Raw genomic sequence first — 19,199 nt, 5'->3', positions numbered from 1 at the left:
TCCCAGGAGCTGTTCAGAGGTCCCCCAGCAGAGGCCCGTGCCCAGTAAACCGCTCCAGAGCTCCGGGCCATGTTTATTTCCAGGACTGGGGGCTGAGGGCAGAGCCTCAGAGCTGGTGCAGGGGTGAAGCGTGTCTCTCGTCATACGAGCCGCAGCCCCGGAGCCGCAGGGTGCACGGCTTCTCCCCAAGCACGCCTTCCACCACCAGCGTGGACTCGTACAGCTCACAGCTCCTATGGGAAGCCAGGGCTCAAATCAGGAGGAGTGCTGGCCCGGGGCTCCGGGGGGGGCGGGCAGCGCCAGCCAGGCCGTGGGGGGCCATACCTGGCGGTGAAGGAAACTTGGAGGGTGACAGAGGTGGGGGGTGCGTTGACCGGTCGTGCCTCCAGCAGCCCACTGCTTGGGGAGACCTTGAAGGCCACGGGGGCCTTGTTTGGCTCCTGCTGGCCTGCAGGATGGGGAGGACACGCAGGCAGCTCCACGCACCGCCTGCGGCGCTGACCCCCGCCTCTTGGCACTTCTGCTGCTGCCCACCACCCCGGGGGGGGACCACTTCGGATGGGGGAAGTGGCCGTCAGCGCAGCAATTCCCGCCAGGGGGGTCTGGCGGAGTTAGGGAGGAGGGCCTAACACACCTGTCAGCACGGCCCAGTAGCTTTGGCAGCCACTCAGGTTCATGAGGTAGACCTCCCGGACCCGGTCCCGGTTCACGAAGCAGGTGCCAAAGTCCACCCAGCTGGTGGAGAGCTGCAGCTCAGGCACGGCCACCACGGCCCGCAGGGGCACCACCTAGGGACAGAGCCGGGCACCCAGGGGAGCAGCAGGGACACGGGACCCTGCCAGCCCTCCGCGCAGCAGCTTCTGAGGAGCCCACAGGCAGCACCGCCGCTGAGGGGGTTCCAGCAGGGAAGCGACCAGGGAGGCGCCGTCTGCTCCCTTCTCCAGCGCTGTGGTTTCCACTCCCTGCCCGGGTCCCCTCCCTGCCTACCCGTCCCCCTTATCCAGCCCTCTGCTCCTCCTGGGCTCTGGGCCACCTCACCTTTCCTCCTGGCCTCTCCCCTCAGAAGCTTGCGGGGCTGGGGTGTGGAGCCTGTCACAGCCCACAGAACAAGGCCCATGGCTTTCTCACCTGGTGCACACACAGTCCCAGACAAGCCCCAGAGGCGCCCCTCAGCTGCTCACTGTTGGCACTGTCAGGCCATTCCCTTGGACGGGCCCCTTCTTTCTCCATTAAACAATGTGCAGGCTTCACATGCCACCTCCTCCTCCAGGAAGCCCTCCCTGATATTCCACACTCCAGCACCCCACCTGGCTCTGAGCTCCTGAGGCTGGTAAGGATGGCAATGACCCCATCTCTCCACGTGCCAGACGATCGGGGTCGGGACTCCACCTGAGCAGAGCTCAGCCTGGTGCCCCTCTTTACCATGTGAGCCAGGCCGGGGACTCACCTGGGAGGTCCGGTTGCTATACTCCAGCAGCAGGTTCTGTGTGAACACCATCTGCTTCTCTCCACTCGGGCTCTGCTGAATGTCCACTCCGGGCAGCATCTGGTCAGCCGGGAGCTTTTGATAGGAGAGCAGCTCCAGGGAGAGCGAGAAGGACACGTTCACCTGAGCAGATTGTGAGCAAGCTGTCACCTGAGGCTGCTGGAGGCAGGCAGCAGCTTGCCCATCTGGGGCTCCACCCTTCCTTCCTGCAGGACCGGCCTGCTGCCCACTCAGCCTGTGACCCAGCATGGCCTGCAGACCCTGCTCTGTGCCCAGCAGCCGTCAGGAGCTGAGGGGCCTGAGGAATGGAGCTGTCCTCCCCTCAGGTGGCCAGGGCTGTGTGCAAGCCCGCAGGCCCAGGGCAGGCCTGTGTCTGTCCTAAGGGCAGTGAGGGGCCCCAGCTGAGTTTCAAGCATGGGACATGGAGTCAGCTTAGCCTTGCTCAGGGGTCACCCTGTTGGCTGTGGGGCACAGAGTCAGCTTACCCTTGCTCAGGGGTCATCCTGGTGATTGTGGGGAGAGGGCAAAGGTATCACTGAGGCCTCACGGGAGGGGCCTTGGACATGTGGCTCCCAAACCCAGGTCTGTGGATCTAACTGCACAAGTTTACTCAAGGGACCTGTTAGGAATACAGATTCCTAGGCCTCGGCCCTAGCCTTCTCATGTCAGGAGGGGGCGCCTGGGAACAGTGTGCCTTACGTTTATGGAAAGACGGTGATGAAACTCTGCAAGAGGGCAGGTGAGTGGGGAGGGTCTGTGCCATGTGGAGGTGCTCTCAGGACCAGGACGCGGGCAGAGGGGATGAAGGCAGACTGGTGTGTCTAGGGCTCGTGAGTGTGCGCTCTGATAGGTCAGGGCACATCTACATGTGGAGACCCCTGTGCAGAAAGTGTGCTGCAGGGGGTGTGTGTGGGAGAGTGAGTGTGTGTGTGGGACGGTATATGTGCTGGACAGTGTGTGTGTGTTATGGTGGGTGTGGGTGTGGGACGGTGAGTGGGGGTGTGTGTGTGTGAGATGATGGAGGTGTGGGTGTGGGACTGTGGGTGTGTGTGGCTGTATGTGTGTGCGTGCGCTGGCTGGAGTCTTGTCTGTCTGCCTGTCTGTCTGGGAAGTTGGCCCCTGAGTGGTGAGTGGGGGTGTGTGTGTGGGACTGTGGGTGTGTGTGGCTGTGTGTGGCTGTGTGTGCGCGTGCGCTAGCTAGTCTTGTCTGGCTGGGGAGTTGGCCCAAGTGCTTAGGGCGCGGCAGGGCCTGGATACCACCGCTGTCTGTGTCTGAGTGCAGCCCTGGGAGGGTGCTGTGTGGCCGGGCTGTCTGTACATACACGTGCGGGAACGTAAGAGGAGGGTGGCCCCCGGCCCAGGAGTGTGTGCCCCCTGGCGGGGACCGCAGATGCCGCCACTGACCAGTGTGTTCTCCTGTGGGTGGAGCACCAGCTGCTTGCCCCTCGCTGCCGTCTCCTGCTCACCCTCCTGCTTCCGGTTGAGGGCCCGGTGGCTGTGGCTCGCCCCCTCTTGAGAAACGGAGAAGGGCTTGGAGACCAGGAGCCGGAAGTAGTGAGGGATTTCCGTGGTGTTGGTCAACTTCAGGTGGCGGGTGGTCACCAGCTCACTCAGCACCTGGCAACCACAAGGGGGGGACTCAGACTGCTAGGCTCTGCCCCCGGAGGGCCGGTGGGGGGCACCTGGGTGACACGGGAGGGCAGGGGGGCCGCACACTCACCCCAGCGCAGGGCTGCTCGGGGATGAGGTCACTGGCCTGCTGCCAGAACACCACGCTGCCTCCGTAGTCCCACTCCACGCTCAGCCTGCCGGCGACAGCCCGGGATGGGCCTCGGGGCCTCACCTGCCCCTGGCCGGCCCCACCCTCCCGTGCCCATCCTCTTGTTCCCAAGGCCCGGGATGGTCCCCAGCAGCGCCCAAGGAGGCTGCTCCCCACCAGGGGCAGGAGGCGGGCCAGGTGGCCCTGTGGACTCACTGCGCCAGCCTGACGTAGCCGTGCAGGTCCAGCCTCATGGGTCCCACGGCAAAGTCCTGCAGGCGGCGCCTCCGGCCCGGAAGCTCCCTCTCCACCTACCAAGCCCAGGCCCCATCACTGGAGTCCTGAGAGGTGGGGTGGGGTGGGGGGAAGCCCTCCCCAGGCCCAAAGCGCTCACCTCATCGTCCAAGCTCAAGAAGCCCAGGGCGTAGCCGACACACTCCACCTTGTGCAGGACGTCGGGGCCCAGCACCACGGGTGTGAAGGAGATGTGGATGGTGCTGCTCCCCCCCGCAGGGACCACCTGGCAGGCACAGCAGCCTCAGCGCTGGACAACCACACCCCACCCCACCCCCAGCCTTGGTCAGGGGGATGGCTCCCCGAAGCTCCCCGCCCCACCCACTCACCACCTGCTTGGGGCTGATGGAGAACAGGTGGTCAGAGGGCATCCCCTCATGCCCTTGCAGGATGACCGAGATGATCTTCTGGGGGGCGCCGGCACTGGAGCTGCCCTCGGCCTATGGTCAAGGGAGTTGCCGAGGCTCAGTTTGAGTCAAGGGAGTCGCCGAGGCTCAGTATGAGACCCGCTGACCCGGCCCAGTGGCCCACCCGCCACCCTTGCTCACAGATGGGGTGGCTTCACGGCTGGATTCAGACTCAGAGGGACTTGGGGACCAGAAGGAGCCGCTGCTTTCCGGGGTCTCGGGGTATAGGAGGTCGTTCCCAGCATGGTCACGTAGCGGGAAGGGCGGCCCGTAGAACACCAGCAGCTCCAGCAGTCGGTCCTCCCTATCCTCTGGAGTGTAGGTCTCCCAGTCCAGGCGGATGTCTGGGGCAGATGCAGGAGAAAGGCGTGAAGAGTAAGGAAAGAGCAGATGACTCCTGCCTGGGCCCACTCCCTGCAGGCCCCAGAGGCCACCAGTTCTCCCAGACAGGCTGGTGGGGGCCTCGTTTATCATTGTCACTTCCAGGCAATTCTTGTTTCAAGTCTACAGGCTTATGCCGTCGGCTCCATCACCCTTGGTCTTCCGGATCCCAAGACCAGCGTTCATGTCCAAATGCACAAATCCAGGCCTCCCTGTGCTCTCCCTACAGCTGCTTTTCCTTCTGCTTATTTGCTGACTTCCCGGCTCCTCCCACCCGTACAGCCCCTGCCTTCTCCCCTCCATCCTTTAGCTCCCAGCAAGCGGCACAGCGGCTGCTGGCTGAAAGGAAAAGGTGTGCTCTGCATGTTCTGTCCAGCACCAAGTGAATGTGGCCAGGGCGGGCGTCTGGCCCGGGCACAGTGGAAGACACCAGGCTCTACAGGCAAGGGCAAGCCCTGGCCTCACGGTGGAAGGGGCTCTGACGACCCCCAACTGGCTTGGCCACTCCCCACCTTAGCCCTTGAAGTCCTCTCTCCGTACCTCAGGCCCGCTGGACTCCAGGGTCCAAGCTGTGGGCCATCAGCTGCCCTCCCATCCTGGCCCCCACGTGGCACAACCTGAAGCAAGAGCCCCAATTTCTCTCATGAGCGTCTCACCACAGGGGCTGGAATTATTCAGGCGAAGGATCCGGGTGACTTGGTCTCCTCCAGAGACCCGGGTGCCGAACCTGGAGGCAGGGGACCAGGATCAGCACACACCTCATAGGCCAATTCACCTCAGAGAGGAGGGCCGGGGCTTGGGCAGGGAGGAGGCCCATAGTGGTCTGTCTTCACCCCGGAGTCACAGAGCCCCAGGGCTGGAGGCCCACCCCAACATGACCCCCCAGTGAACCGTGACCCAGGGCTGCTCACTGGCCCAGTCACCCGCCTCCCCACTCTCCAACCACCCTGACCAACCACAGAAACCCCAGTGAGAGGCCCCAAGCACGGCCCTGACCTCGGGCGCCACCAACTGCTCACTCCTGTCCCCCCAGAGCCCTCTGAGACGTGCAGATCACGGCCATGCCCCTGAGGCCTCTCTCCTCCGGGGTAGTGCTGGCCCAGGGCTTTCGTGCTGGGTGACACCAGGTGGCACTGGGCCAGCTGGGCAGCAACGAGCTGGTGTGGACAGCCGGGATGGAGGCCAGAGGGTTCCGGGGTTAGCGGAGGGGAGGTGGGCAAGGAGCGGTACCTGATGATGGGCTCCCTCTGGGTCTGGTCAGTGGTGTAGTGGGGGGTCCTCTGGGAGCTGATGGGGCAGCCCACCACCGCCATGTGCACCGGGATGACTGCTGGAGGCAAGTCTCCCACCTGCAGACGCACACCAATCCTCTGTCATCCCCTGCTGCCGCCATGTCCCCAAGGTGCCTCATCCCCTCCTCCAGCCAGCCCAGGGTCTCCACGTGTGACCACTGTCTCCCAGCCTGATGGCCTTTGGCCTCTTATGGCTCTTTGGATAAAATTTCTTCATCATTTAAATGGAAATAGTGATCATTTTCTCTGCTAGTCAAAATCACTTATTTTTTAAAATTTAACAGACTATATTTCACCCATAATCCTATCCCACGCCACAGCATGACTCACTGTTAGTATTTCAGTTAGAACTGTCTAGACAGACTTGTGTGCATAAAACAGATATAAATGAGGGGCATTCTGGGCATGCTTTCATTTTGGCAATCTTTTCTTTTTCTTTTAACCACATACGGTAATTTTACTGATGAAGGTGTACGGCATTGTTGAACTGGCTGTGGGAATCCCAGGGTATGGATGTAGCCTAACATTTTATCTGATCTTCTCCTGGTGGACACATGTCTACACCGTCTCCTTTTTCTCCTCCTCTATTATAAACAATGCTGAGAAGAAAAGCCTGGTATGAAACTTGTTTGTTCGTGTATCCACTTCTTTCCTTGGGGCAACTTTAAATGTGCATCCCCAGCGCCCTGCACAAGTGCCTCTGAAGGGCACACATTTCCCAGCAGCCCCACTGTGCCCATGGGCACCCATCCCTGCACCTCCATCGACAATTTTAAACCTTGCTCATCTCACAAATCCAGTATTTCCGGGTGCCTTTCATTCTCACTTCTTTTTTCTTGGCCATGTCATGCAGCTTGTGGATCTTAGTTCCCAGAGCAGGGACCGAACTCAGGCCCCCTGCCATGGAAATGCTGAGTCCTAACCACTGGACCACCAGGGTTTTCCCCTTCTTTAGTTAGCAGTGCTGATGAAATACTTTTCATGTTCACTGGCCATCTCCAGCTGTCATTCTTGAACAGCCTATTATGACCCTCTGCCCCTTGAGATGCTTGTGCCACCCACTCTTATTGTTAGTTAAGAACTCTTTGTATATTAAGGTGATCACCACTTGGTCATTGGCTAGAACACAATTTAAAGCAAATAACTACCATAACTCACCTGTCCAATTTACTAGTTGAAAATCTGTGCAATAATTAAATGACATAGGACGTGGAACCTGTTTCACCCCTTCATCCTAAACTAGGCGCTCCCTACTGGGGTGGTCTGCTGTCTTCCTCACCCCTGTACACAGTCCAGGGGCCCACACCGGAACCTGTACATATAAGGTCTCAGTTCATGCTGAATGACGGAGTCAGTGAATGGGCTGACAGGGAATGAACGATGCCCTCACCAAGGCCTGGGTGAGGCTGTGGCTCTGGGAGGCCATGCCGTCTCCACGCTTACTGCCCACTCTGGATCTCAGACTCTGGCCAGGGCAGGCAGCCCATCTGACTCCTCAGCCATCCTAAGTATGGTCCCAGCCTCAGGAGGACCTCATGGGCAAAGATGTGGGTGCTTCTGCTCACAGGACCCTTCCTGCAGGAATCCCAGGGCTGCTGGTCAACGCAGAGGCCCATCCTGAGCTCAGCAGACATCACCTTTCTACTTGGTGAGACCTGTGAGGCTGAGGGCTGGGTGTCAGAGGAGAGTGAGCCTGCAGGTGGGGGCCAGGGTGGGGGTCCCTGTGCCCCAGGCTGCCTGCCTGCCCGCCCGCCCACACTTACCGTGCAGATGAGACTATCCCAGTACTCCCCCCACATGTTGGCGCAGGCAGTGAGGTCGATGCTGAGCTTCTGGTGGGCGCCCAGCACGCCCCGGGAGAGGTGGGGGAAGAAGGCTGCTCCTTTTCCATGGGACAGCATGCTTTCCATAAACTCTGCAATGAGACCCAGGAATGGTGAGGAAGCCTCCCCGGGCAGGAAAGAGGTCCCAACCCTTAAGTGTCAGCAAAGCACTGAACCAGACAAGCCACCTGCAGTCTCTCCCTGGTCCACCTAAAGAGACCCTCCTGCAAGCCTGGGGTCCAGGGTCCAGCTCTCTCACCGCCATGAGGCCAAGTGGGAGCCCTCACTCCTAAGCCACCAGCCACCACCCATCCCAAATCAAAGCCAGACCCTGTGCATAGACCCTCTTCCTTAGCAAGAAGGTGGCCGTGTTCTAAAGAGCGGGGGCTGTTCGTGGAAGCCATGGCCATCTCAGGGACCTGGCTAGAAAGGATGCTGAGGAGTGACCCTGGCCAGGGTCCCCTTCCTGCAGCAGGTGGCCCACACCCTCAAAGGCCCCACAAAACCCTGCTCTGGCCGGGCCTGGGCTCTTACCCCACTGCTCACGCTTGGCCAAGAGCTCCCGCATCCGTGCCGTCTTCAGCAGGGCGGGAGGCATGTCGGGGCTTGACAAGAGGGGTACGGAAATCGCATCAAGCCATCTAGGCCCTCAACCAGACCTCAGCCATCTCCCCAGGCAACCAGCATCCCCCCTCCCCACTCCCAGCTTTCCAGCAGAGGAAGGTGGCCCTGCTTCTCCTCCCATGGAGAGCCGGTCAGGGCTCCTCTTCACCTCCACCCGTGGTCTTCGATCCCTCGGCACCCCACCACCCGAAGCATCTCAGCGGCAGGCTGCCTGCCAGTCTTAACCAAACCAGGAGTGCTCGAGGGCAGGGACCCCTGACCCGCAGGCTCTGTGCCCTGGTGACCCGAGGATGCAGACCCAGTCCAGACTCCCAGCCTTTGCCCAGCCTTCTGCAATAGGCCGTCTCCAGTCTCCTGCGGACATCTATCCCGCCATTGCACATGCTAACTTTCTGCAGCTGACAAATTCATGGCTAAGGAACTGTTTGTGGCAGCCCCCACTCCCAGCAGTCCGAAGTTGCCCCCCCACTCTCCCTACCTTAGGAGACCTGAGGGGAGGTGTCTACAGTGCGGTGCTGGCAAGCTGAGCTAACTTCTGGGATATAAATACTTCCAATGGGATTGCAAGCTACAGCTTTGCAGCATGCCTCACTCCCCCTCTGGCCATGGTTGCCTCCACCTACAGTAACTTCTTCCTCATCCTAGGGCCCCAGGACTGCCTGGTCTATCCAAAGCCTTTGCCTTGGCAGCCCAGGCTACTAGAAGCGGCCACACGCCCCGCTTTCCTCTCAAGGCCTGGGAGGTGGGCAGGCAGGGCCCCCTACTCCTTGTGTTTCTCCACGTCTACCTGCGGACACCCTCCTCAGGCGACTCACACCCGCCGAAGCCACATGGAGGCCCAGCGGGGCAACCCCGGGCTGCATCCTCCCCGAGAACAGTCACTGAAAACAGCTGGACTCACGGACTGGGTTTCTGGCTCAGGCTGTTCACAGGGCTCCCGAAGTACTCAAACTCGAGGGTGAAAGGGGTCTGTATTGGGGAGCAGTTGGTCAGGAAGAGCTGGCGGTTCACGCGGGTCCGCAGTGGCACTGCTGAGCCGAAGTCCAGGTGGAGTGTCTCGGGGTGGCCCGGCCACAGCTCTGTGCTGGGAGCACTGTCCAAGCCCGTGGGCACCAGTTACATGCCACCCTCAGCCCTGCCCGGCCAGCCACCTCAGGCTGGAGGTGCCCAGCTGCCCCCAAACCAGGCCTTAAGCCCTCCTCGCAAAGCCAGCCACCCCACAGATGCACCCTCCATGCCAAGACGGGTGTCCCCCGCCACCAGCTCTCCCAGGCCAGGGGCAGGCCGCGTGTCTCCCAGCTGCCCACAGCCCTGTCCCTTGCTGTTCCCCACACCATGGACGTCTGGCCTCTGGCATAGAGAGAACGACCACCCAGAGGGCAGGGATGGGGCAGGGGGGAGGGGTCTCTCCCCACAGAGTTTGTGAGGGGTCTTCTCCTGGCTGTGGGAATCAACTGAGAGAGGCTGGTCCCACAGCGAGGCCGTTCCTCTGAATGGCCGCCCCAGCCCCCAGGCCCAGCCCTGGGCTCACCTGTCATCACTCTCCTCCTTAGAGACGCCGATGGCTACCTGCAGTCCCCGGGGTTTCCCTGAGATGCCCAGAACCAGTGGCTCCCTCATGCCTGACACGTCACAAGGGAGGGCCACGTCGGTCACCGCTTCCTGTAGGAAAGGTCACCAGGGGCGTGTCACCGTGGGTAAGACCCAGGGTGGGCCTTGGCAGAAGGGCCTCAGATGGCCTCCTGCGGCACAGGGGGCAGCCGGGAGGGTTCAACCCAAAGGCCTTGTCCAGGCTCATCTCTGTGGAAGGGCTCCCAACCCCGTCAATGGGCCACCATCCCCAGACCCTCAGGAGGCCTGGCCCCTTCCTCAGGGCTCCTGGCTGTGACTCGGCTCCCAACATCTGGGCGTGCTCGCCTGAAGGAGACCCCCGCCAAGCAGATCTTGGGAGAAGCTGCACATTTATTCCGATGAAGCTGCTATCACAGAAGTCAAACCCTTCCTGCGTGAGGTGTGCTCTGGGCCAGCCCAGGGCCTACTCATCTGTGACCCTCGAGCTCAGACTCAGCTGTGCAAGAAAGCCTATGTCTCCATGCTCCCCACAGAGGTACTGGGACCTGGGTCTGTGAGTCCCTGTGAGGAAGAAGCTTCTTTTTCCATAAGAACTACAAACGGATAGCTGGTAACCCCCCAAGGATGGAGCACATTCTGCCCGATGGCCTTCCTGTGGGCTGAACCCGGGAGAAACTGTGTCCTTCTTCTGAGGAACCGGGGCACCGCTCAGATGCCCCTGGGGCACCCCGCACAGGGGCATCTCTGGGCAGGTGGAAAGGTGGGCCCACCTGTGCCACAGAGGATGGCTGGCGAGGGCTAAGGGTGGTGCTCAAGAGTTTCAGGGCCCATCCCAGCCTGCTCCAGCCTTCCTGACCCTGTGTTCCTAGAGAGCAGGCCCAGCAGCAATGGAGCCCCAGACCCCAATGCAAGAAATCTGTTCCCTGCTTGACCCAGGACAGGGGTCTGAGGCAGACCTCCCGGCTGGCATGGATGTAGACAGCCGGGGGCCTCCCCAGGCAATGCAGCCCCTGGCTTCACACTCACCAGGGTATGCGCAGTCAACTCCAGGCTGAGCTGGCGCTCCTCGCTGGGGCCCAGCGTGCCCCGTCTCGGGGAGACTTTCGCTGTGCAGACGTCTGCTTGGAGCCCCAGGAGCTGGCAGACACACAGGCAGGTCAGGGGCTGGGCTTCCAGGATGGACCTGGGTCCTGACAGAGGGATCAGGACCGCTGCATGCTTTGGGGACGCTGCTGACTAGGGTCCCTCAATAAGCCCAGCAGGGCATGGTGCTCCCAGGTGGGGATAAACCACTGGTCCCTTCTCCTCTCCTTGACCATGCTGGATGGACCTCACACCTGTCAGGGGGTTCCCTGGACTTAACAAAAGGCTGCCCTTGGAGGCCCAGGGTGATGGGGAACAGTGGGTAGCTAGTTTTGATGCATGGAGACATGGCCTCATCTCCCCTGGCACACGGGGCAGGCTACAGAGTCGGCCCCCGGAAGCAGTGATCTGTTCTGGGTGGTGTCTGGGGGGGCAGGATGCCCCTCAACATGGGCCTCTGGGGTTGAGAGCTGCAAGGGTGGGGCCCAATGGAGTGGGCTCATGTACCTTGCCCCAGTGGAAGTGGGTGGGCAGGAGTGTGCCATTGACGAGTGTGATGGCCATCTTGGTGGGCACGCCCAGGTAGAGGTTGGGGACCTCCACCTGGCTGCTCTGCAGGTACACGTAGGGCTCCTGCACCTCAGCGTACACGGGAAGGTGGCTGGAACACGGGGGAGAAAAGGCATACTCATCAGAAAAGAAGAAGTAAAAGCTATCCGTATGCATATGACATGACCGTCTTTGTAGAAAATCCCAAAGAATCTATAATAAAAACTCTTGGAACTAATGAGTGAGTCAGCAAAGTGACGGGCTAAAAATCAACATATAAAAATCAATGACATTTTTTTTTGGCTGCATCAGGCAGCTTGTGAGATTTTGTAGTTCCCCGACCAGGGATAGAACCTGCTGAGCCCCCAGCAGTGAAACAGTGCAGAGTTTTAACTACTGGACCGCAAAGAATTCCAAACTTGATCACATGTTTACAGGCTAACAAGGAACATGTAGAAACAGAAGTTAAAAGTATAATCCCACTGACAATTACTCAAAAAAGTGAAACAGGCAAATCTCTAATTAAACACATACAGAACTTGTGTGCTGAAAACTATGAAACGCTGATGAAAGAAATCGAAGATGACATTAAACAGAGAGGCACAAATCACAATCACAGATGAACAGACTCAACATATATGTCAGTTCTCCCAAAAATGATCTATTAGGTTTAACACAGTTCTTATCAAACTCCTAGCCATGATTTTTGTAGATATAGACAAGTTTATTTGAAAATTTATATAGAAAGATAAAGGACACAGACTGAAGATTAATAAAGTAGGAAATTAGTCTACTGGATATTAAGACTTCCTATACAGCTATATCAATCAAGGGAGTGTGTTACTGGTAGGGAGATACACAGCAAATCAATAGAACAATATTAAAAAACCTAGAAACAGACCTACCCAAACATGTCTGAGGGTAATTTTTTCCTTATGTGAGGAATGGGGATAACATGTATTTTGCTTTTAATTTTTTATTTTGCAATAACTGTATATTCCCATGCAGCTGTAACAACAACAACAAAAATACAAAGGGATCCAAGTATACGCTTCACCCGACTTCCCAACAGTAACAGCTTGCATAATGACGGCACCACGACACAAGCAGGAGACCGAGATGGATCCAGTTCAGCAGTCTTATTCGGACCCCACGAAGCTGACATGCACTAATCTGTATTTGCCTCTGCACAATTTTATCACATGTAGATACCCGTGACACCACCACAGTCGAGACACAGAACAGTTCCATCACAAGGATGTCTTCATGCTATCTTTTCTTTTCTTAACTTTCTCCCCAGATCCATTTTTTTGCCATAAGTTCCTGAGTTTTGTTCACTTTGTTCAATAATTAAGGACAAAAAAGCCTCTGCCATCTAAGTCACCCTGGCGATCTTCAAGAGTATCAGATAAGAATGGATTTCCCTGGCATGCCACTGGTGAAGACTCCACATTTCCAATGCAGAGGGTGCAGGTTCAGTCCTCATTGGGGAAGATCCTACATGCTGCAAGGTGCAGCCAAAAAGTGAAAACAAACAAACAAACAAACAAAAAAAACGGAAAAAAAGAATATCAAATAAGAAAAAAATTGTCCCTGTAAAAGCTGTAAAATATCTTTGAAAATGAGGCTTAACTGCAATTATAAATACAAACATCTAACTACAGAGTCCCAAAGTACATGAAGCAAAAAATGATAGCACTGAAGGGAGAAATTGACCATTCAAAAACAATGATTAGATGGCCGGGCAAAAAGCACATGAAAAATAAGTCACTAATTATTAGGGAAATGCAAATCAAAACTACAATGAGGTATCACCAGTCAGAAAGGTCAAGAAGTCTACAAACAGTAAATTGCTAGAGAGGGCGTGGAGAAAAGGGTATGCTGTCGATAGGAATGGAGCCTGGCAGAGCCACTGGGGAGGCTACTTAAGAAACTAAAAACAGAACGGCCACATGATCCTGCAGTCCCACTAGGGCTGCAGAAAACTGTGATTCAGAAAGATACACGCAACAGAAAGGACATGGAAGTGAACGAGATGTCCGTCAAGAGGAGTGATGGAGATGCAGCCCACGTATACAGGAGAATGGTACTCAGCCATAGAAGGGACGAAGTCGTGCCGTCTGCAGCAACACGGATGCTAGAGACTGTCCTACCGAGTGAAGTAAGGCAGACAGTGAAGGAAGAATACATGATATTGCTTGCAGGTGAAATCTAAAAAAAAAGACTACAAATGAATTTATTTACAGGACAAAAGTAGAGTCATAAACGTAGGAAACAAGGTTAGCAGGGGATAAGGGGTGGGGGATAACTGGGAGACTGCGACTACTATGGATAAAACAGGTAACTAGTAAGACCTGCTGTACAGCACAGGGACCTCTACTCAGCACTCTGTAACGGCCTACACGGGAAAAGAGCCTAAAAAAGAAAGAGTGGATATATGTATAACTGATTCGCTTTGCTGTATACCTGAAATTAACACAACACTGTAAATGTAAATATTCTAATAAAAATTCAAAACAATAAAGATTAGAGATTTCAATACGTCATTTTAAACAGTGGACAGAACAGGGAGCTCCTTAGTGGTCGAGTGGTTAGGACTCTGTGCTTTCACTGCTGAGGGCTCAGGTTCAATACTTGGTTGGGGAACTAAGATCCCACAAATTGCACAGTGTGGCCAACAATAAATAAATAAATGAAAATACGTGTAAATTAAACAACACACTCCCAAATAAGCACGAAGTCAAATAAGAAATAAAATTTGGGTTTAAAATACAAAAATCAGCGTAAAATACTACATTAATTTAAAAAAAGGACAAAGGACATGGTCATTTCAAACAATGCAGAAAATACAGTCAATGAAATCTAACATTCTTTCATGAGGAAAACCAGCAAACTAGGAACAGAAGGAAACTTCCTCAACCTGAAAAAGGATACCTACAAAAAGCCTACAGTTAATATTGGACTTAAAGGTAAAGACTGTTTTCCTTTTAAGATCAGGAACAAGGTAAGGATGTCCAGACACTGACTTCATCTGTGTCTTTTAGAACTAGGGTGAAGATTCCCACTCTTGCCTCTTCCATTCAACACTGAAAGTGAAAGTGAAGTTGCTCAGTCGTGTCCAACTCTTTGCGAGTCCATGGACTGTAGCCTACCAGGCTCCTCCCTGCATGGGATTCTCCAGGCAAGAGTACTAGAGTGGATTGCCATTTCCTTCTCCAGGGAATCTTCCCAACCCAGGGATCAAACCCGGGTCTCCCGCATTCCAGGCAGATGCTTTAACCTCTGAGCCACCAGCGAAGCCCACTGAACTGGAATATTATTAGGTCCATTAGGTAGGAAAAAGAAAAGAAATGCAGATGTAAAATTATCGCTAAATGCGGATGACACAATCTTCTATTTAGAAAACCATTAGAAGTAACGTATCAGCAAGGTTATAGGGTTCAAGGTCAAAATACAAAAAACTGTTTGTATTTCTACACACTGGCAATGAATAATCATAAAGTATGATTAAGAAGGCTCCATTTCCAAAAGCATCAAAAATGACACAATCCTTAGAAATAATTTTAACAAAAAAGTATAAGACTTATACACTGAAAATTACAAAACATCACTGAAAGAAATGAAAAACAACCTAAATAAATGGAAAGACATTTTCCTGTTAAAGGATGGGAAGACTTAATATTGTCAGGAGGGCAATACTCCCCAGATCAGACATGCAGATTCAATGTACTCCCTATTAAAATCCCAGCTAGGTCTTTGTAGACACTGATAAACTGCTTCTAAAATTCATACAGAAATTCAAAGGACCCAGAATAGCCAAAACAATCTTGAGAAAGAGAAATGAAGTCGGAGAATTCATACTTCTTGATTTCAAAACTAACTCGAAATGGATCAGAGACCTAAAAATAAGAGCTAAAACTATAAAACTCTTAGAAGAAAACATGTGAGTAAATCTTTCGGACATTAGGCGGTGGTTTCACAGGTGTAACACCAAAAGCATAAGCCACAAAAGAGAAAAATACATAAACTGGGAATTCACCAAAATTAAAACCTTCCGTGCTTCCAAGTACACCATCAAGAAAGTGAAAAGAGGGACATGCCTGGTCGTCTACTGGTTAAGAATCTGCCTGCTGATGCAGGGGACATAGATTCAGTCCCTGGTCTGGGAAAATCCCACATGCCGTGGGGCAACCAGGCCCCTACAAGCTCATGTGCCCAGAGCCCGTGCTCCACAGCGAGAGAAGCCACTGCTGCAAGGGGCCTGAGCCCTGCAACAGCGAGCAGCCCCCGCCCGCTGTGACTAGAGGAAACCCACGCACAGCAACGGAGACCCAGTGCAGCTGAAAATAAGGTGATAGATCACACTCACACACACACACACACACACACACACACAAGTGAAAGACAATTCTCAGAATGGGAGAAGAGACTTGAAAATCATATATCTAATAAGAGACCAAGCCAGGCTTCAGCAATACGTGAACCATGAACTTCCTGATGTTCAAGCTGGTTTTAGAAAAGGCAGAAGAACCAGAGATCAAATTGCCAACATCCACTGGATCATAGAAAAAGCAAGAGAGTTCCAGAAAAACATCTATTTCTGCTTTATTGACTATGTCAAAGCCTTTGACTGTGTAGATCACAATAAGCTGTAGAAAATTCTGAAAGAGATGGGAATACCAGACCACCTGACCTGCCTCTCGAGAAACCTATATACAGGTCAGGAAGCAACAGTTAGAACTGGACATGGAACAACAGACTGGTTCCAAATAGGAAAAGGAGTACGTCAAGGCTGAATATTGTCATCCTGCTTATTTAACTTATATGCAGAGTACATCATGAGAAATGCTGGGCTGGAAGAAGCACAAGCTGGAATCAAGATTGCCGGGAGAAATATCAGTAACCTCAGATATGCAGATAACACCACCCTTACGGCAGAAAGTGAAGAGGAACTAAAAAGCCTCTTGATGAAAGTGAAACAAGAGAGTGAAAAAGTTGGCTTAAAGCTCAACATTCAGAAAACGAAGATCATGGCATCCGGTCCCATCACTTCATGGGAAATAGATGGGGAAACAGTGGAAACAGTGTCAGACTTTATTTTTGGGGGCTCCAAAATCACTGCAGATGGTGACTGCAGCCATGAAATTAAAAGACGCTTACTCCTTGGAAGGAAAGTTATGACCAACCCAGATAGCATATTCAAAAGCAGAGACATTACTTTGCCGACTAAGGTCCGTCTAGTCAAGGCTATGGGTTTTCCAGTGGTCATGTATGGATGTGAGAGTTGGACTGTGAAGAAAGCTGAATGCCAAAGAATTGATGCTTTTGAACTGTGGTGTTGGAGAAGACTCTTGAGAGTCCCTTGGACAGCAAGGAGATCCAACCAGTCCATTCTGAAGGAGATCAGCCCTGGGATTTCTTTGGAAGAAATGATGGTAAAGCTGAAACTCCAGTACTTTGGCCACCTCATGCGAAGAGTTGACTCACTGGAAAAGACTCTGATGCTGGGAGGGATTGGAGGCAGGAAGAGACGGGGACAACTGAGGATGAGATGGCTGGATGGCATCACTGACTCGATGGACCTGAGTCTGAGTGAACTCCCGGAGTTGGTGGACAGGGAGGCCTGGTGTGCTGTGATTCATGGGGTCGCAAAGAGTCGGACACGACTGAGCGACTGAACTGAACTGAATAAGAGACATGTATATAAAAAGAACACTTAACCTAAAAAAAAGAAAAAGAATACCTTTATTTCAATAACAAAAAGACAAAGAACCCTATTTTTAAAAAATGAGCAAAGAACTCAAGAGATAGTTCTCCAAAGAGGATCTACAAGTGGCCAGTAAGCTCCTGAAAGATGCTAAGCATTATGTGCCATAAGGGAAATTCAAATCAAATTCTCAGTGAAATATCACTTCACACACGCGATGAGTACCATTAAAGAACTGTTGTTGTTTAGTCGCTAAGTTGTGTCTTTTGCAACCCCAAGGACTGTAGCTCACCATACTCCTCTGTCCATGAGATTTTCCAGGCAAGAATACTACGGTGGATTGCCATTTCTTTCTCCAGGGGATCCTCCTGACCCAGGAATCGAACCCATGTCTCCTACACTGGCAGGCAGATTCTTTACCACTGAGCCATCAGGGCAGTCCACCATTAAAGGAGAGATGGTCACAAGTATGGCTGAGGAAGAGAAGGAGTAGGAGAGCAGAGTGGAGAAGGAGGGACAGTGGGTTGGGATTGGCAGCTATCATATTTGCCCCGTGTATCACTATTATAATGAGATATATTATAATGTTAACATCATGACCTACTTGTGGAAAATTCTGAACAAAGAACAAGGAAGCAAATATAACGCTATTCCGATGAGAAAAAAAAACTAAAAGAAAGGTTAAGTGATAAAACAGAGAACAAAACCATTACTTAAGACCCCTGGAGAAGGCCAAGCAGAGATCCCTTGATGCAGCACGCAGGGCAGGGTGGGCTGAGGGGAGAGAGCCGGGAGGTATAACTACAGGCGTGCTGGGAGATCAGTGCAGCTGGTTCGGCCAGGTTAGCTCCCAGAGTTCAGGCATTATGCTGTGGCAGACTGGTAAATCCTGCAGCAGGATTTCCCCCACCCCCACCCTCGATGAAGAAGGTAGATGTGGCCCTGGAGAGAGGTCCCTACAGATCCTGCGGTAACACTGGGCTTCCAACCTGTTTTACACAGAAAATCACCCAAAGAGATCTTGTTTATGAAGGAAGGAAGGGGCTGACTTGTGAAGCTGGCCAGTGTGGGTTTCCTTGACTGCTTGTCCTGCGTTGTCTTTCTCAAAGGCCCCTTCCTCTAAGGTTATTCCAGAAGCCCTGAGGCTACTCACACACTCACTTCAGTCCTGGGAGGAGGACGCCCTCCACTCCTATACCCACTTACCCAGAGGAATCTAATACCACCAGCTCCTTATGCAAACCAACTTCCTCCTCCAGAAAGGCAGGAGTGGGCAGCCAAGGATTCTCAGATGTAGAAGAAAAACCCCAAACCAAAGGATTCCAAACCAAAATGTGAGGAAACATAAATAGAGGGCTTTGTAAGACAGTGACAGACAGAGAGATATATCCACTTGAATGCAGAGTTCCAAAGAATAGCAAAGAGAGATAAGAAAGTCTTCCTTGGTGATCAATGCAAAGACATAGAGGAAAACAACAGAATGGGAAAGACTAGAGATCTCTTCAAGAAAATTAAGAGATACCAAGGGAATATTTCATGCAAAGATGGGCACAATAAAGGACAGAAATGGTAGGGACCTAACAGAAGCAGAAGATATTAAGAGGAGGTGGCAAGAATACACAAAACTGTACAAAAAACATCTTCATGACCCAGATAACCATGATGGTGTAATCACTCACCTAAAGCCAGACATCCCGGAATACAAAGTAAAGTCGACCTTAGGAAGCATCACTATGAACAAAGCTAGTGGAGGTGATGGAATTCAAGTTGAGCTATTTCAAATCCTAAAAGATGGTGCTGTGAAAGTGCTGCACTCAATATGCCAGCACATTTGGAAAACTCAGCAGTGGCCACAGGACTGGAAAAGGTCAGTTTTCATTCCAATCCCAAAGAAAGGCAATGCCAAAGAATGCTCAAACTACCGCACAATTGCACTCATCTCACAAGCTAGTAAAGTAATGCTCAAATTTCTCCAAGTCAGGCTTCAGCAATACATGAACCATGAAATTCCAGATGTTCAAGCTGGTTTTAGAAAAGGCAGAAGAACCAGAGATCAAATTGCCAACATCCACTGGATCACCAAAAAAGCAAGAGAGTTCCAGAAAAACATCTATTTCTGCTTTATTGACTATGCCAAAGCCTTTGACTGTGTGGATCACAATAAACTGTGGAAAATTCTGAAAGAGATGGGAATACCAGACCACCTAACCTGCCTTCTGAGA

The 19,199-nt window shown here is 53.3% G+C and overlaps 1 protein-coding gene across 1 annotated transcript in view; it reads right to left on the bottom strand.

The window, feature by feature from the left end:
• The window catches only part of DLEC1 (deleted in lung and esophageal cancer 1), a 90,420-nt gene continuing 71,223 nt past the window's right edge, over nucleotides 3-19,199 (bottom strand). Inside the window, exons 20-37 of the mRNA XM_018067178.1 lie at nucleotides 11,229-11,382; nucleotides 10,665-10,775; nucleotides 9,598-9,728; nucleotides 8,968-9,159; nucleotides 7,977-8,047; nucleotides 7,383-7,534; nucleotides 5,558-5,676; nucleotides 4,984-5,054; nucleotides 4,088-4,290; nucleotides 3,869-3,979; nucleotides 3,640-3,765; nucleotides 3,462-3,556; nucleotides 3,207-3,291; nucleotides 2,891-3,103; nucleotides 1,448-1,609; nucleotides 635-788; nucleotides 325-448; nucleotides 3-233 (exon numbers count right to left, since the gene is read on the bottom strand). Coding sequence (XP_017922667.1) covers nucleotides 107-233; nucleotides 325-448; nucleotides 635-788; nucleotides 1,448-1,609; nucleotides 2,891-3,103; nucleotides 3,207-3,291; nucleotides 3,462-3,556; nucleotides 3,640-3,765; nucleotides 3,869-3,979; nucleotides 4,088-4,290; nucleotides 4,984-5,054; nucleotides 5,558-5,676; nucleotides 7,383-7,534; nucleotides 7,977-8,047; nucleotides 8,968-9,159; nucleotides 9,598-9,728; nucleotides 10,665-10,775; nucleotides 11,229-11,382 — 2,401 coding nt within the window. The 3' untranslated portion in view covers nucleotides 3-106. The remainder of the gene's footprint in view (nucleotides 234-324; nucleotides 449-634; nucleotides 789-1,447; nucleotides 1,610-2,890; nucleotides 3,104-3,206; nucleotides 3,292-3,461; nucleotides 3,557-3,639; nucleotides 3,766-3,868; nucleotides 3,980-4,087; nucleotides 4,291-4,983; nucleotides 5,055-5,557; nucleotides 5,677-7,382; nucleotides 7,535-7,976; nucleotides 8,048-8,967; nucleotides 9,160-9,597; nucleotides 9,729-10,664; nucleotides 10,776-11,228; nucleotides 11,383-19,199) is intronic.

The sequence above is a fragment of the Capra hircus genome, chromosome 22 (assembly GCF_001704415.2).
Source record: "Capra hircus breed San Clemente chromosome 22, ASM170441v1, whole genome shotgun sequence".
Lineage (NCBI taxonomy): Eukaryota > Metazoa > Chordata > Mammalia > Artiodactyla > Bovidae > Capra > Capra hircus.
The sequence above is the reverse complement of the archived record's forward strand: the minus strand, read 5'-3'. Positions and strand labels throughout refer to the sequence as shown.